At 31.1% G+C, this 19,723-nt stretch overlaps 1 protein-coding gene across 3 annotated transcripts in view; it reads right to left on the bottom strand.

Annotated features, from left to right (window-relative positions):
- Nucleotides 1-6,872: 6,872 nt before the first annotated feature.
- Nucleotides 6,873-19,723, bottom strand: part of LOC139528707 (micronuclear linker histone polyprotein-like) — a 25,388-nt gene continuing 12,537 nt past the window's right edge. For 2 of the 3 annotated variants that reach the window (XM_071324832.1, XM_071324833.1), the window contains exons 3-11: nucleotides 17,924-18,032; nucleotides 16,201-16,247; nucleotides 14,999-15,027; nucleotides 13,053-13,181; nucleotides 11,255-11,530; nucleotides 10,044-10,149; nucleotides 8,867-9,366; nucleotides 8,544-8,561; nucleotides 6,873-7,309 (exon numbers count right to left, since the gene is read on the bottom strand). In XM_071324832.1, coding sequence (XP_071180933.1) covers nucleotides 7,086-7,309; nucleotides 8,544-8,561; nucleotides 8,867-9,366; nucleotides 10,044-10,149; nucleotides 11,255-11,530; nucleotides 13,053-13,181; nucleotides 14,999-15,027; nucleotides 16,201-16,247; nucleotides 17,924-18,032 — 1,438 coding nt within the window. In that variant the 3' untranslated portion in view covers nucleotides 6,873-7,085. The remainder of the gene's footprint in view (nucleotides 7,310-8,543; nucleotides 8,562-8,866; nucleotides 9,367-10,043; nucleotides 10,150-11,254; nucleotides 11,531-13,052; nucleotides 13,182-14,998; nucleotides 15,028-16,200; nucleotides 16,248-17,923; nucleotides 18,033-19,723) is intronic. The other variant, XM_071324834.1, reaches the window with a different exon arrangement.

Below are 19,723 nucleotides of genomic sequence, written 5' to 3'. Positions count from 1 at the left end.
CAGCATCACCATTGATTCGATGAATAAAATATGTTGTAGTGTTGACACTGGTTCAGACGTACTTGTATGAATATATTCATAATTATCGTACCTCCTATAGATTTATGGGTATATGATTGGTTAACAGACTACCCGGGGTGACTATATATATTTAGTATAAGGTGCCCTAACAAATACATGATAAGTTACCATATAGTTAGCATTTGCGTTTTATATAGACAAATGTTAGTAGGTTCTTAAAAACGTAAAATCCAAGTATTTAAATCACTTTGCTTGCCGCTAGTCTTAATACCAAATGGGAAGATAGTCGGTAATATACATTCGTTACACGGTGTGCTTGTGAACTTATAAGATATATATGGGGACAGTTAATTGAATATGGGGATTAGAGCTTCGCTATCACTCCATATGGAATTTAATGAACCCATAAATATCGTATTAGGTCAATAATACACCATTTAACTTATAATATATTCTCAAACATATTATATCCTTGACAAATTACTTCTTGAACAAATGATAAAACTAATTGATGCAATTCTGATTATTTCACTAATGAATTAGTTGATTCTTGGCCATGGTGAATCATTATCCCCTATATGTATGTTAATGTATGTCAACGATTGTGAATTGAAATGGCTTTTATAAATATTACTTATGAGTTGAAGGAACGGAATTTATTTTTATCAATGTATGCTGACAATATGTTGTGTGTTGTCAAAAACAATATCTGGTTTACAAACGGTATTTGTATGATTATACCTCCAAATAGTCACGTTTTGTAAATAAAGCCACCCCCCCCCCCCCCCCCCGCCCCAAATGTAATATAAGTTTAGTTATCTTGGTATTTTGTTGAATTGCTTATAGTGAATATAATCTGTTACAGCTGAAATAGTGAAAATAACTGTTACAGCTGAAACTATATGAAGAGAAAAACTGTTTTTGCCTTAAATACTTGTTTAAACTGTGATGTTCCACAAACTGTATTTTGAATATAACTGGCTTTTTTATATGATGATTTACAAAAATGTCCAAATAATAAGATAAATAGTTTTTTTTTTATTACAAATGTGTTGCTAAGTATAGGTTAAGGTGATATTTGGTATTAAGATTAGATAAATAAGCTCTCCAGTTCCTTTTACTTGATTGTTGAACAACGTCTGTTTGAATGTCTGAGAGATTTTGACAACCAGACAAACAATTTACTGTAAATCAACTTTTTTTCACGAATACTCATTATTTTGCGTTGAGGCTTTTTAGCCAATTTCACGGCGGTTGTATTCTTTGATATACTTGATGTAGTTCAGTAAGTTAAAATCCAAGTCTAACATATTCCGTACGATTTTTTTTTCCGCATATTTTTCTACTCGCAATAGTCACAAAAATAAATCGCTCGCGAAAGTCAGTTAGTTTACAGTATAGATGTATGGTTCAATTTTTTTGTTGACAATATTATTTACGTAAACTAGCTAATACCCGTTTAATATTCATTAGACATGCATAACCAAAATAAGACTTAGTAGTCATGATTTAGATATAGCATGTGGATGCTATTCTGCAATTCCAAGCAGTAATAGACTCTGTATTTTTTGTAAAAATGCCATTGGGAATGAGATGGTTTTTTTTATATATTAATATGTTTTACTTGTCACTATATAAGAATTTCTTTTATCAAACCATATTATTGGAGAAAACCTTCTATGCATAGATATATACAGTTAATGAGTTCTAAAATAAATTTATATTTCGTGCACACAAGTTAAATATGTTTCACACTACTGCTTTGTATGTATACTTTGTATACTTTATATGTTGTATGACTCTAGTTGTTAGTGTTATGACGTTTGTAGATAAAAATTGTATTATATTATCTTAGTATCGTAAGATAATGACTATTCTCATATATTTAAAATAGAAACACACACATTTAAACATATGTTTTTATATTCATATATTTAAAATAATCCTTATTTATATTTCTAAACGTTATATGTATTGGCTTGTTGTTAAATTTGCTTTCTTGTTTTTAAACTTATGTTCATCTCTCTATTTGACAATTCCTGTCGGTAATTTTTAAAACCCGTCATGATATTCAATATGACCATGCAAGGTAAAATACCTGGAATCTAGGAGTGTTTTTGTGAATAAAGTTAGTTAACAATCTTCGTCATGTTTATTTGGATAATTCTTATGAAGGAATCCAGATACCTTAAAAGAGTTTACAAACATGACACCACAAGTAAAAAGTTGGTGGGATAATCTTAATTCCTAATTGAAATTCTATAGTTTCGGCAAACGTTTTCAAACGATTTAGGATGGATCACTTAAGATACATATCAGATAATCTTACATATGTGAAACCACCCAGGAACCCTTATAGATTAATACCATCATCGCTATTTGACGAGGTATGGGAAAATATTAAAGACATGAAAATAACCGGTGCTAAAAGCTTCTGAATGTACATCATACTATGAGATCATACACGTTTACACTGTTGTCATAAAACCTTTAAAGGACCTATAAATTAGTTATTTCACACAGAAACAAATGTCTTAAGTAAGACGAAAGAAAGCATAAACCGAGTATTTTTTTAACGAGGCTCAAAAAGGAAGTTGCAGATTATTTCATTGGGAATTTAACCTTTCCTGCTATATAAGCATTCGCAGATTCCTTTAAGAGCTCGAACTCTTTTTAGTCCCTTTTTTGAAATCTCAATTCGACAAGGTTCTGTGTTCATACATCCCGTCATTGTGTTAATGGGCTTTGCTAATTTTTGTATTCTTCTCTTTGCTAATTTGCTTTTTTCTATATGCATTGTTGGTATCATTTGCTGACATATTTGTTTGTTTTAAAGTGATTAAAATTAAAACACCATGTTGAATGCTTTACTCCTATTTTTTGACATGTTTACCTGTTATATCTGTTTTGTCCACAAATTTTCTACAAAAGAAAATGTCCATACCAGGTCAGTTGATATTCATTATTTAAAATGTTTAAGCTTTTGATTTTACCATTTTAATAGGGATTTCCCGTTTTTAATCTTTCTTAAAGTTCGGTATTTTCATAATTTTTACTGTTTTCGGAGTCATAATAGATACAAATTATTTTTTAGATAATTGAATTAAGCTTGAGGTTTTCGAAGAAAAATGAGTCGTTTCTCTTTTAAATAACGACATCCAGTTGATATACAGAACATCAGTGCAACTCGGATCAAAAGCTGAAATTCGGAATATCATACGAATTTGAACATCATAATAGACACAAAATAATAAACGGTTATGCCTAAAAAAGCTAAGGTCGTATCATATTCATTTAAATTTGTGTTAACGGTTGGTTTATAAATATAACACTATCAACTATAATTCATTTTAAGACAGAAGTGAATGGCACGAAAAACAGAACGAAGAGCTATCTTTTAACATGTTATGGTATCTATCAATCGAGCGATCAATCAACTAAACGGTTGATTAATCAATTGATTGATCAATCATGATAAAAAAATCATAGGTCAATCAATCAAATATGGGTTTAATGAAATAAAGAACTATAACTCGTTCATGAACAATCGACTTTCGTCGTACTAATAAGTCATTCCTATGGTAATAGGGCTGATATATTGTTATTGGTCCGATTTAACATTCCCTTTTTAGTCCAGTCTAATTCTCGGAGATGACTTGACATAAATTGACAAAACTGCATCATCATGAAAATTGTCATGTGCATATATGCACATTGGGTTTGGAACTTTCAAGATTGTCGTAGTAAAGACATAAAGCAACAATAATAAATCAAAATGTATCTGAAGAACAAGAAGTGCGTGAGTATGAACGTCACTGGGATAAGCTAACATTGAAGGAAGGTTTTTTTTTACATACACAATGTCCTTTTCAACGAAAACGTAATGCAGCTAATCTTATTATTAACTATTCAGACATATCATCTGACAGGGTTTGTATGATGACGTTAAACACAGATACAAAGACAGGACAACTTGATTTGATTGGCCTTGTGAAACAAAGATACTATCATGTAGAAACTCTATTTAAGGAATGATAGATGGAAACGCATCTAGATCTTGAGTTTACAAGTAATGACTATGCCACTTTATTGGAATAAGTAATATGGCATGTTGCTTCTTTAGTCGACTTAATATTGAATACCTTTATTAAGTTAAACACAACTTGTTTATAGATGTTATTAATTCAACATGTCAAAATGAAAAAATATTCAATGAAAATTTCCAATAGACACTTTAGTATCAGCCGCCTAGTAACGTGAGGGTATTCCTAAATCGTATAAAGAATCCTTCTGGAGCACCTGATATCACATCGATTAAGGTTGGTGTGGCTCATTCTTTAGTTACATATGTTGTTTTTTATAATATTATTTGTCTATTTGTCCATTCTCACCCTTTCTGCTATGACAATGCTAGTTTTCTTATTATGAGTTTGAATATACCTGTCGTATTCAGTAGTAACTCTAATTTATCTTAAACGGACAAAAAGGTATTGATGGCATTTAAAAAAGATTAATTAAAATTGAATAAAGATTGACAAAAATAAAAAAAATATTTTTAATAGATATAGGAAGATGTGGTGCGAGTGCCAATGAGACAACTCTCCATCCTAATATCAATTATAAAAGTAAATCATTATAGGTCAATGTACGGCTTTCAACACGGAGCCTTGGCTTACACTGAACAACAAGCTATAAAGGGCCACACAATAACTAGTGTAAAACAATTCAAATTGTCTAATCTATATAAAAGACGAGAAACGAGAAACATATATACATAAACAAACGACAACTACTGTACATCAGATTCTTGACTATAGACAGGTGCAAACATTTGAAGCGGGATTAAACGTTTTAATGGTACCAAACCTTCTCCCTCTTTTTGAAACAATAGCATGACATCACACCATAGAAAAACACGCGATAAAATATCCATTGACAGGCTTAACTCATTAAAAAAACGTAAATTAACATACTATAAACACACAAATTAGATCTGCGATATCTGAATGTAAATGCAGTTAATAAAATATTTGGGACAAACATTCAAGGCCAAAAACAAGCAAACAGGTCCTAACAAAGTCACGACAAGACACCACCGCTAAATATTTAACCCTTCGAAAATAATCACTTTAGAAAAAACGTTTGTAATAATACATACAAGTAAAAATAACTTTGTCGTTTTAGTTATACTACTTATGTGTATAAAATTCTTCCAATATAATTTAACACTAGATACAAATTGGGGTGAATATCAACAATACAACTATACAATTAGAGCTAGCTAAAACTTCCCTGTACAGATTGAAGGAGAATAATCTTGAAGTTCTGTACTAATGTAGTACGAAGAGGTGAAAATAAGTAGATATTCAAGCTGTTATAGAGACAAGATCCATATTAATATAAAACAAAAACAAAAAGCATTATAAATAGTATCAACAGGTCGAAATAACAAGAAAACACGATTTGAGATTACTCGCAGTTACTGACAGCTAGTTAAAAGCCAAAAACAATCAATGATAAAAAAAATAATGCATCAGAGACTATAATAAACTAAAACACATCCACTGATTTAGTATTTTAACGTAATGAACAGTCAGAGAAGACATGACTTGTGCAATGCCAAAAATAAATGTATCGACAGTTAGTAATGCATTCCAATCCATATAAAGTCATTCTAATATCAGTCAAATAGATTACCTTGCAGTCATTCAAGCTAATTGAGATTTGGTTAAACTGCGTCAAACTAATTAGCAACGCCCCCGTTATACGGAATCAATTTGAATGTCAATGTATATTTCAAGGCAATAAGTCGTTTCAGAAATATATTATGAAGTTTTAGGTATACAAAAATGTTAAAATGTTCATCTTTCAGCAAAAGGAAAAAGAAAAATATGGCAACTAGTTCCAGTTATAAAGATAAATCGAGTATACAAGCATCAAAGACAGGTTGAAAAGACAGATCAGACCATTAATAACATTTGTGTATTATCAGATCAATTTGTTAGACAGGAGAAACATCGGACTAAATGAGGAAAATAATCTAAAATATATATATATATATATCCAATCAACTAATATAGCAATTAACTGACTTATTTTCTGGATAGTTAAGGCTTATAATACTCTGTTTATTGGTGTAAACTTATGTTTGTCTTCGTATGCATGTATACCGATAACATTTTGCACATTTAATAGATTAATTTATAGACCGTGATTGCTAGGTGTGAACAGAAATAATATAAAAACAACAGGAGGCATATTTCTTTTCGTAAAGTAACATAAATCAAAAGAGATAAAGCTACGCCAAACAAATTCAACAAAGATATTTATTTTTGGCGGTTTCAGCCATTGTGGATTAGTTTCATAACATACGATTTAAGCAAAGAACAGAAAAAGTACGGACACAGCACACTCGTCACATTTTTCATTTATAAAGTATTACCGAATTCGAAGATGATCATTATTTGGTGACAATAATATATTTAAGTAAGGTGTATAATTTTCATAAAATTTAATTGAAAAACAACTTAAGTGAAGGGATTTTAGTTTTGACGGATGATGTATAGCTATTTGTTTTTAATTAGAAGTAACAAATGTATACGTCAATAGAACACCATATACGCTCATACGATCACTGTTTCATGTTCGGTGAAATTGGCTTTTTGTTGTAAATATGGAGTGCAGGTGATAAAAACTACATTGGAATTTACCTACCTAAAAGAAAGTGGACATACTAAAGAACAGAGCATGCACAGACTGGACAATATAAAGCTTTTTTCTAATGAAGATGGGTTACAACAATGTTATGCTTTGAATAAAGAAAAGCTCTGACAATAGACAAAATATAAGGATTAGGCGTGACCTTTTTTTTAATAAATTTGAAACAAAACAAATATTTTGTGTTGCCACAAGTCATAATAAATTATTCTAGCTGTAAGATCTAGTTTGCTAATTATATCACATTGTTATGTATTTTGTAAAATACAGGCGTTCCTAAAACGTCATAAAAGTGTGTACTTTTACGTACACCAAAATGCAAAAAAAAATGTGTATATTAAACGTCATCAGTACTGAAGTTTATCTGGATCTTTTTCTTCTTCGCTAGAACTGTCACTGTCAGAATCACGTGATTTTTTAGTCTTTTGATTGTTTTCTTCCTGTGGTTTCTGTTCCGAATTTTGCGTAGATTCTTCGGTACTTTCCACGTTGTCACTTTGAAATACATTCTCGATTTCAGTTTTATCGTCTTCTTTACTGTCTTTATCTTGCAAAGATTTGTCGTCGTCTTCTGAAAATATACCAATGAATTCGATGAATCACTTATGTTTGATTAATCGATAACTTGGAAACAATTACCTTGACTTTTTTAGTTTATCTTTTTGTATCACTCAAAGAAGATAATGAAGCATAACTTACAATTGAACTATCTTTTCGTTTAAAAAAAATCATAATGGTTCTGTGCTTCACTATGTATAATGATGGTTGCTGCTGTCAGTGTAAAACTGTAATGTCTATATTTCAAAAACCACGTCCATTTATATGTGAAAAATTAAACTGATTTCCCCAGATGCAGTTTCGTGGTCTTGATGGAGCGCATGTGTTAGTTTTATAAATTATATGCCTGCTACCATAAATAAGTTTTGAAATAGATTGAACAGCTTGAAGTCCCTGTTATCTGATCAAAACATAATTAACCGGTAGATTGTTAATTTTATTGAAGAATTGTTTTGAACCATCCGACGAAATAATAAAAGATATTTCGGTGTTCATCTACTTTTTTTTCTTATAAAAAGCATTTAAGGTTGTACCAAACACCTTGATTTTAATTAATATGGCTCGTTGAATTTCATAAAATTTTGACAAAATATTTACATTGACTCTTTGACAACAAAATTTCAGAAAACTTGAACCACACACATTTTCGGAAAAATTTCATTAAAAAGCTTAATTTTTCCTTAACAATACCACGTGATTAAAACATTCAGGTGATTTTACAGAGTTATCTCCCTGAAATGTTAGGTACCACCTTAAAGAAGATGTATACATCTATAAAATCATTTTTTTTTCTAGATTTCCCTTTCTTATCCGTACAAGGTTTCCCAAAACCATATATATTTTAAATATTGTTGTATAATATACGCATTATCTTGTAGACCGGTGTTGTCCATTATATTTGAATAACTTGTGAAAGTTTGTTTATTTTCATTTATCTTTATACCATTCACTCATTGTCTGTGTCAAATTCAAATCAAACGTGAATGAGCTGAACATGCTTATATTGTAATATATATTATGTTTCAAACACCTATAACTGTGTTTTTATTAATTTGATGTGTTTGGTCATCATGCTTATAAACGTGAAGCCACACTCAATAAAATATGACAGTGAATTATGAGTAGGATGATAAAATTAGTTATGAAGATTGTTAATGGTGGTAGAGGATGTCTGCTTGAGGAGTTGATATTGTATCTTTGTGAAAACCAATTATTTATCAACCAATAATTCATGCATTTAATTTTACCTGTATTTGCACTTCGCCCTGTTTAAAAGACATATAATAAACAATTATAGTTTATTATACATATACAAATAAACTTTAAAGAATAAGATTTTGATTTATTGAAATTTTGAAAAAAAGTTTTATTTCTTTTGTTTCCTGCAAATTGATCTTTACATTCGTGTAACAGTTGGGCTAATATTCGACAACCAAATTGAATATCATCTTGTCAGAATTTGAAAGTGTCCTGTTCGTAACATAAGTGTAACATCAAGTATAACTATGGGATAAAAGAGCATCTGAATACATTGACCATTGGTTTAATATGCAAAACTAAGTCATTATACCTGGAATATGTCCTAGCCTCGATTTGGGTCGGTCATGACCTTCTCGTGCTGAATACTGTTTAGCAGAAGGGATATTTGTATCTGAATCGTTTCCTGTTGTTTCTTCTTGCTTCATTATATTGTCGTTTTGTTTTTCATCATTGTCATTAGATTCTGATTTTGATTCTGCTTCATTCACCGTTGCTTGTTTCTCGTGTTCCTCCGATTGTTTTTTGTCGTCAGCCTTTACAGAAGATGACGTTGATTTTGCACTCGTTGACCTTGATGACTTATCTGGTGACTTGCGTCCTGACGATGTGCTCTTTATTGAAGAGTTTGATTTGTCACTTTGTGGTCGTTTATCTGGTGTTTGGGAACGTTTGGGTTGCTGTGTTGTCCTGTATGGCGACTCGTCTTTTTCCGATTTGGTCTTAGTATATTTTTCTGATAATGATGATTTATCGTCACCGGAAACTGAAGATATACTTCTGCTTGTCTCATCTCCGGTAGAAGTACTTCTTCTAAGAAAGATAAGCAAACCCCAGTGTTGAAATAAACAAAATAAAACAAACAAATAATTTCAGAGCACAATAAATGCATTACCTATTGACGTTATCACAAAAAAATGTTTGTTTACAGAAACAACAACCATGCAGATTGTTGATAAAAGAAATATTATGTCGTAGTAGTATTTGATCATGTATGTTTTTTAAATAGTAAAATGCTTTCACATCAGTCAAAGATCTAAAAAATACATATTGATTAATTTTGAATTTGTTTTGATAAGGCAGACTTTTTTAGCCCACATTATAGTTAAAGACAATTTACATTTCTTTCTTTGATAGACATATCCACAGTCAGAAGATATAAATCAACATTTATTTTTGGAAGAATGTTGGTTTATGCTTTCCTAACAATATTTGTTTTCTTTTTGTCATATCAACCAGTCATAACTGTGGAAGGGTCAGATCGCATGATGTACCGTTATCATAATCTTTGGTGTATACTTTTACTAAATAACGTTTGAGCCTATAATAAAAAAAGGTAAGATGTTAAACAATAACATTAACGGTACCAATTTTCCTGCACCAGATGCGCATTTCGACAATACATGTCTCTTCAGTGATGTTCGTGGCCAAAATATTTGAAATCCAAAGCTTATATAAAAGATGAAGAGCCAAGTGTAAAGAAATATTACCTGACAGGAGCTGACGCTGCTCTGCCTTTAATTTGCATGTACTGTCGTTGTCTCCCTAAAGCTATAAAGTCTCTGTATCGTTCGTATTCTTTCTTTGTATATAAACCTGAAATTATTTACTTATAGTTAACAAAGCAATTTCAAATGTATAATTGTTTGATGATGGAAAGCGATTGACAATTGCAGTTATTGTATTAAAATGTAGGCACTAATAGTTTACCAATGTTAAATCACGTAAATCGGTAATGAACAATATTTGTCTGTTCTATGATCGAGTTGTTGTCTCTTTGACACATTCCCCATTTCAATTCTCAATTTTACATTGATAGTATAATAAAAAATTGTTTATGACGAGTTTTTGTTTTGTAAATGACACAATTGTATGCTCATTTGAGCAACTACAGCTAATCACACTTAAAAACCAGAGGAAAAACGAGTTTCAAATATAGTAGTTTAAAAAAACTTAAATAAGTGTGAAATTATGTGATCAAAAAGACAATTGAAGTATCCTTTTTCATAGGCTCCGATGCTCATTTTCATTCTTTCTTCTTCAAATTTTCTCAAACACCTTTAGAATTGCCATAGCTATTTCGTGTTTCTAATGTTCAGTGTTAACGGTCTATAATAGTGCTTTATGAACGCGAGAGTTATCTTTCTTAGTAAACTTAAAAATTGAATGGTGCTTGTAAATGCCAATGACACAGCAACTTTAAAACACAATAAAATCGAGAATGATGTCTCAAGTCAATAAATGGTTTAATATGTACAATAAAGTGATTATGTGACATTTTCAATTGATCATTCAAACATCAGAACTTAATCAAAACATGCAATTTTGAGCAGCATTGTATTGATAACAAAACAGAGAGGAGAAGTTACACACGAGCATATATCACTAATGTAAAAAAAAATTCAAGACCGCGCTTATTTAAGAATATGTTATAAATAATATATATAATAAAGACAAAAACATAAATGATGAGAAAAATGTGCAGTTTTTAATCCGAGATAAAAAAAAATGTTTAATTAGAACGAATTAATTTTCAAGTATTTAATAAAAGGCATTATTCATTGTCTAAGGTAATACTCCAATGTATAATCTTTCTCATAGTCTTTTTTATGTGAGACACTCGGATGTTTCATAATACTGAATATGTCGCGTGAATAAGACTAACATGCGTTATTGTGTAAAAAAAATATATTGAATTTACCTTTTGACAATTGTTGATTTAGTAGATCTATGTATTGTCTTCGTTTTAATCGAATCATTTGATTGTTACTGTATACTCTTGAAATACTGGTAAAATATCGTTGTTCTCCAGGATTTAACTGCCTCTGACCCATCATCGGACTTTTTCCGAAATTGGCGGGTAATGAGGTTCTACTATTTGGTCGGCCAGTCATTGAATGTAGTTGAATATCGAATGCTCTCGGATCTGACGGAACTTGGCAGGAAGTATGACGTTTGGGGTTCACAGCTGAGCCCGCTAAAAATATATAAACAAAATTGAGATACGAAATAATCTAAAATAAACAATTGTTTTCTACAAATTACAATAAAGATTCTATTAGCATATTTCGGGATCATCAGGAGTATTGGTAAAACGTCGTTGTAATTTAGGTATATTGTTTATTTTTCGATTTTTTGTTTGATATGTTTCAATCCAGACGATGTGTCTTTGTCCAAACTAACTAAGGACATTTTTACCCTGTATTAGATTATGGTTTGTCATTATTTCGTCGATCTTTTAATTCCCGAACGTCACTTATTCCCGATTGTGACTGTTTTGCTGAGTGTGAATTCGCATTGCTATAAGAAGTATCACGATACTTTTCTATCCAAAATTCATGTATGTAGTTTGGATGTTATATTTGTTTTTCTCGTCGAATTTTCTCAAATTTCTTATTGTTTGTAGTTGTAAATTGGTTTTTTTTTTCTGTTGTATTCGAGTGTTACGGTAAAGATGATTAATCACCCAGTTCATTTTTTAGATTTTAGTTTGGATCACCTAATTCATACGATATATTTGATTTACAGTTTGATTTAGAAGCCCAGATAATACAATTAATTATCTAAGTACTTCCAGTTTCATATTAATTAAGTATTAAGTATTGTAATTTTCATTTTTATTAATAAATTAACAAATCTGCTATAGAATTCAATCCCCCCTTTTTTTTTTTGGGGGGGGGGGATTTAGAAATTCAAATGTGACGTCACTTTGTGCGTTTATCGCTTTGGCTAATTCGGCTGTGATTGTTTATGTGCTGGTTTTATTCTGTAGTAAGTCACCACTCCGGTTTTATCATGTATATCTATTATATAGTCATTTTATAAAAAAATACTGTTTGCAAAAGTAATAATACGGATGTTGTAATCCCAGGCAGGAAACCCTAGCCGTATTAGACACAACTTTGGGGAACTTTTGGTCCTCAATTCTGTTCAACTTTGTACATGTTTTGGCTTTCGAACTGATTTTTTTGAGCGTCACATGTTAGTCTTGTGAGGATGAAATGCGCGTCAGGCGTATTCCATTTTTAACCTGGTACCCTTTGCTATTATTCGTGTGTTTCTTTGTCCTATATGTTCTCCCATTTGTTTGCATTGTAGTCCTGTCTTGTAATGATGTCGTTTCAATGTTATATTTAATATTGCCATATAAGCAAGAGGTTTGGCATGCCCCAAAACCAGGTTCAACCCACCATTTTTTTTCTTAAAATGTCCTGTACCAAGTCAGGAAAATGGCCATTGTTATATTATAGTTCGTTTCTGTGTGTGTTACATTTTAATGTTGTGTTTCTGTTGTGCCGTAGGTCTCCTATTATATTTGATGTTTCCCTCAGTTTTAGTTTGTAACCCGGAATGTCTTTCTTCTCGATCGATTGGTGAATTTCGAACAGCGATATACTACTGTTGCCTTTATTTCGACTCCATATAGTTTGCAAGGTGTGGCCAATACTCGATAAGAATTGCATCACAATGAAACGTAATTTTTTTTTCTACATGCGAACCTGCGAATCTATTTTGTGGGCGTTGTGATCGGTTTAACCAATCCATATCCAAATCTACGTCTGGCTCATAGTAAGGTGAACTGGAATCTAAACAACTGGTATGGTATTCTCTGTTTACAGGTGTGGAAGCTATAGTATAGATAGATATATAAGTTATATCAGGCAAAACACACATTTCAAACTGATAATTGCAAATTTTAGTTCACCTGGGAAATCTTGATTTATCTTTTTATAATGTTTTAATATGTACCGATTGCGACAGAGAGTCAGTCGCATTTGGTGAGCCTTAGTTTATCACAATAAATTCTTTTTGAATGATTTTATTTTGAAATTTCTCACAAAATTATACAACTTTGTACTTGTTTGGCTTTATAAATATTTTGATATGAGCGTCACTAATGAGTCTAATGTAGACGAAACGCGCGTCTGGCGTACTAAATTATAATCCTGGTACCTTTGATAACTATTCTCACAAAATTATTCAAAATGGAAATAACATTTGCTATAATATGTAATTCTTGGAGATGCCAATCATTTTATCTTTCGTTTGTAGTTTTTAGATGATATTAAAATAATTTTATACAACATTAGATGTTACCAAAGCGCACTAGAAATGTATAATTACACAGTTTTCGACTTTATCGCCATAAAGATCAACATAGTTTGCAACCTTAACGTCATAAAGATCAACAATATTATTATCAAATTAAAGAATCTTCCCGGGCGTATTTAGTTTTGTAAACATTGTATTCATATATTCGATATTGTCAATCTATTCTAAAATACGAAACCGTAAGGAATACAAATGAAATTTATTTCCAATTGATAAAAATATTTTCAATTTTGTATTTGAAGAAAATTATTGCTCTCATAAGATTTCAGTGATTTTTTTTATGTATAGGGATTACAATTTTAAGAGGATTGTGTGATTGACCATGAGAGACATTGTTGATCATGCCAGTCAAAGATTGAATCCACTAGAAAAATTAAAAATGACGAGAACAGTTTATGGTTGCATCAACAAGTTATTTTGTTTTACTATTTTAGTTTTTTAAAAATCTTCTTTACCGAACTCCAAACAAAAATTTAAACGGAAAGTCCCTCATCGACCATTATCTGCCATTGTTGATTTATAAATACAAAAAAACTGATCTGTAAAAATTACAGAATATGATGTTTACCAACGGTTGCAAAAAATTAATCCGAAAACTATCATATAAACCTGGCTATGAACAATTGGGGCCCTCGATCAATTACTTTTCCTTTTATTTATCTTGTATGAAACATTGAGAAAAAAATTGCTAATTGTAAGAGATTTATTTTAAATAACTTGTTTTAAAGCTTTTGGAAAACAATTAAAGAAAACAATACGTGGTATGCCATACAACTATCTTATGGACTGCGAGATACCTTTTCTTAAGCAGACGCAAAGGTGATAACGGTGCTTACATTTAGATAACCTGTAATATTGACATTAATACAGGTGGAAAGTTTTGTGATGACTGAATATCTATTGCTTTATCACCAGTAGATCAATACATATTTCTGATAACAACGTAGTTAATCTAAGTTAGACGAAGTGTGTACGTAGTTAACATCTCCTAACCCTAAATTAAATGAAAACTTTAAGAAGAGGGGCAAAAGATACCAAAGGGACAGTCAAAGTCATAGATCGAAAATTAACTGACAACGTCATAACAAAAAAAAATACAAAAAAAAAACCAAACAAACAATAGTACTCAAGACACGACATAGAAGTCGAAAGACTAAGCAAAACGAACCCCACCAAAAACTTGGGATGATCTCATGTTCTCCAGACGGGTAATCAGATCCTGCTCCAGATATGGCACCCGTCGTGTTGCTTATATTATTACAAATGGTTACAATTATTTAACTGTAAAATTTTGCTAAAAGTGATAACTTTTGATATAAAATATTCAACTTACATCTTGAGTGTCTTTCAGGCTCTGGGTATCTACAAAATGAGTATTTTTATTAGTTTTATACCAGAAACCAGTTATTGTAAATTAAGGCAACAGTAGTATACTGTTGTTCAAGCGTCATAAATGGATTGAGATAAAAACAAATTCGGGTTACAAACTAAAACCGAGGGAAACACATCAACTTAGGAGGAAAACAACGAAATGACAGAACTCAGAAGTGCAACAAAAACAGATACATGTAACAATGCAATATTTATAGAAACAAAGTATATGATAAGAACTGCCATATACCTTATTTGGTACAGGATATTTCAAGAAGCAATGGTGGGTTGAGCCTGTTTAGGATTTACCGTTCAGGATTTGTAACACGAACATTCATTATATACTAATCTTTCATTTCATGCGATATACAAATCTGACTAGCGACGTATAGAAACACAATACGCTATAAAACAAGGTTGACTCCACCATTTTCTGCATAGGAAAATATCTGTATCAGGTCAAGAGTATGACAATTGTATTCAATTCGTTTGATGTGTTTTAGCTTATGTTTTTGCCATTTGATTATGGACTTTCCGTTTGTAATATTCCTCAGATTCGGTATTTTCATTATTTTACTTTTTAGATATTTTTGCTTCTGCTTCCATTCATTTTCGTACAGATTAATATGTTGATAGGAATATTAGTACAACATTGATTTTTAAACTTGACATCTATATTTTAACATCATTTTCTTATATTTTCATGAAAGCAGAGAAAACTTCTAAGTGTAATCATACATTAGATCGAACATTTAATTCGAACCAATTTAACGATATCACTATTCTTATATATACATAACGACAATCGTAAACCGATAAAACAATACAAGGTTAGTATTACACGTTCTTCCATAATTACACACACCACGAATTGTTTTTACGAGTGGGAAGCTTTTGTCAGTGTTAATGTAAATGAAAGTAGATGTGGTACGAGTGCCAATGAGACAGCTCTCTACCCAAGTCACAATTTGAAAAAAAAACATTATAGGTTAAAGTACGTGCTTCAACACCGAGCCGTGGCTCACACCGAATAGTAAGCTATAAAGGGCCACCAAAAAGAATAGTGTAAAACCAATCTAATTACCTTAATAAGGATCATCTTTAAAATAAAATTACAGTAATTGGTATATGTTTTCTATAAAGGTAGAGTATAAAGCGTCCTACCTGTGTTCTTCTTTCCTAGGATTACTACGTCCTCTCAGTTGACTATCCTGTAGGAAAATAAATCAAACTATAGTGTTATATTGGCAAATAATAAAAGTGATATAAATTTACACTGTCAATTGATCGGTAAATTACGTTTGGTCAAGATTTGTAGATATATCCTTTTTTCCAATTATATCATCTTAAATCAAGTCGGTTAATAAACTCCGAGGACAAAACATAGTCGTGTATAAAAAATCTAGGTAACTGCGAATTGATAAGTCACACGAAATGGATCTATATAAATATATGTGAGCAGGTTTCGGCAAGTTTAACTTATATTTTTAGTTTTCCCCTCTTGAGTTGACGTAAGGTAATCATTTTGAACTCAATAATTTATAAGCTATGTCATAACGGTTGATGGGTTTCAAAAGCAATTTTATGATTATCAGTTGCTGTCAACTCAATGATGATTTACATAATTTTAATTTGTCTTTTCAATTATATTGCATGCATGTTTGTAAAGTAAATAAAGAAAACGTATTTAAAAGTCATGTATAAAAAAGCAAACATAAATATTGAATGATTTAAGTATTGCATTCCATTGATGTTATGATTATCAGTTAATAAAATAAAGCTATAACATGTAATAAGAAGACGTAGCTTAACAACAAACATATTACACATAAAAAACAGCGGCAATCTTTATAAACTTCCGTCTGTGTATTATAAAACAACATTTTCCCTTAGAATATTTTTTTATTTTAGTTCTTATCAACAGTTTTGGTTATTTAAAACCTACAATCATTTTCAGTATCGTTTTCAAAAATATTATGTTACAGAAAAAGTAATTTTGTTCTATGTTGACAACCTAAAACGACTTTTAATTTAATATACGCAGTCTTTATAGCCCTTTAATTATAGGTTACTGTTCTCTATGAACCAAGATTCCATGTCGACGACCATACTTTGACCTATAATGTCGGTTTTTGTTTTACAAATTGTGACTTGAATGAAGAGTTGTCTCATTAGCACTCGTACCTCATCTTTATTTCTATTTACTATTCATTTGCCATCTCTAAATGTGTTGTTCAGGCTATTGATGATTGTTTTGTTAGGGTTTTCATTATACGTTTATATAACATGTAAAACATAGAGGCAAAGGGAAATGTATCATGCAGAACAATTGGTTGAACATCAGCAAATCTTTAGAACATATAATGCTCTTCTATTCTTAATCATATGCTTTTGTTATTTTGAAGGACAAAACTATTGAAATACAGTATAGAGCAGACCATATAATTATGTCTACTGTTTACATTGACATCAAATATTAATCAGTAGTGACTGCTTACTGTTGACTGATGTACCTCTATTGTTGAGATTGTTACCTTATATATCAGTTTATTCGTTTAAACGTCGTTGTCAATATAATGGATTTTGATGCGACTGGTTTACAATTAAGAGGTTAAGCTAGCATTGAAACCAGGTTTATTCAAGCATTTTTTACATGAGGAAATTGCCTGTATCAAGTCGGGAGTATGACAGTTGCTACCCATTTGTTTGACGTGTTTGAGCTTTTGATTTTGCAATTTGATTAGGGACTTTCCGTTTTGCATTTTCCTCCAAATTCTGTATTTTTGTGATACCCTTTAGAATCAAACATTTCGAAAAAAAAATATAGATAATTCAAAACAGATATAACAAGTTGCTGCAGATTGATAGTGTTGAACTATAAACAAACCTTCTTCCTTCTGTTGTTAAGTAGTATTAGTCTCGTGGTAGAATTTCTTATATCATACACTCCAGATACTGGACTAGATGCTGGCCATGGACGGCCATTAAATGGTTCCCTATAAGACAATAAGTAAACAAAAGATGTAAAACAATACAAGCAGTGAATGGAAAAATAATGTTATTCCTTTTTTTTAAAGCCACAGTAATTTTCAAATGTAGTTTACATATAGAGCAAAACGTTGTTAGCTTTGGCGCTATATAAATTTATGTCGATTGGTTTAGGACAGCTATACGGTTTGTTCAACAATGAGGAATGTTAAATATAAAAAAGAAGATGTGGTATGATTGCAAATGAAACAACTATCCACAAAAGACCAAAATGACACAGACATTAACAACTATAGGTCACTGTACAGCCTTCAACAATGAGCAAAGCCCATACCGTATAGTCAGCTATAATAGGCCCCGATAAGACAATGTAAAACAATATAAAAGAGAAAACTAACGGCCTTATTAATGTAATAAATGAACGAAAAAAAATATGTAACACATAAACAAACGACAACCACTGAATTACAGGCTACTGACTTGGGACAGGCACATACATAAATAATGTGGCCAACGCTCCCCCCTAACCTGGGACAGTGATATAACAGTACAACATAAGAACGAACTATAAAAATCAGTTGAAAAAGGCTTAACTCATCAGATGGACAAACATACATGTGGAAAAACATGACGTTATAAAATTGATGCATTTGATATCTATGGGATTAAGAAAAATCAATTGATATTTGATCACTTCTTAGTAGATATGATGAAAATCTCATCATATCCGAAATGTGAAAAAAAATCATCTCAGCCATTTAATATAAAATGTTTTATTATAACATTAATATTTGCAGTTCACATATATATATCAAATTATTTAGGAATTTTTTAATACTTGTTAATGGGTTGAAATACATTTAAATGTACTGAATTAAGGTATTCATGTGGAATAATGTGTTTAACTTATTGAGTACCGCTCTACGGTTGTCTTTTCATATCTCCATTTAAATCAATTGAAATATATGTGTACTAAATTCGACACAGTTTATTATTTAAAGTTGGTAGCATGCAGTTATACATGATGTGACAGTTACAGTCATTCTATATATCGCAACCGTAAACTTCAGTAAAAAAATAAACTCATCAGAGATACTAGGATAACATTTTGTATTTACGCCAGACGCGCGTTTCGTCTACAAAAGACTCATCAGTGACGCTCGATTCCCAAAAAGTTTAAAATGTCAAATATAGTACGACGTTGAAGAGCATTGAGGACCTTAATTCCTAAAAGTTTTGCTAAATACAGCTTAAGTAATCTATAATACCTGAGGTAGAAAAGCATTAATATTTCAAAAATTCAAAAGTTTTGTAACAGTTAATTTATATTTATGACCATATCAACAATATTACATGTCAGCTCAGAAGTGCTGCCTACTGGGCTGGTGAAATCCTCGGGGAATCAAAACTCCACCAGCAGTGGCATTTACCCAGTGGTTGTAAATAAAGTCATCATTGGTATTAGAATAAAATTTTGTATTCACGCCAGACGGGCGTTTCGTCTACAAAGGAAATCATAGGATTAGTAAATTACTTTTTAAATAAAGAAACAAATGTACCTTTTCCGACGATTAGATTTTGTTCCTATATGACTGTCTAACAAGTGAGAAGTTAAGCTAGCTATACAACTAGGATTAATCTAACGTGTTCTACATAAGAACATGACTGTACCAAGTCAGGAAAATGACAGTTGTAATCC

The sequence above is a fragment of the Mytilus edulis genome, chromosome 6 (assembly GCF_963676685.1).
Source record: "Mytilus edulis chromosome 6, xbMytEdul2.2, whole genome shotgun sequence".
Taxonomy (NCBI): Eukaryota; Metazoa; Mollusca; class Bivalvia; order Mytilida; family Mytilidae; genus Mytilus; species Mytilus edulis.
The sequence above is the reverse complement of the archived record's forward strand: the minus strand, read 5'-3'. Positions and strand labels throughout refer to the sequence as shown.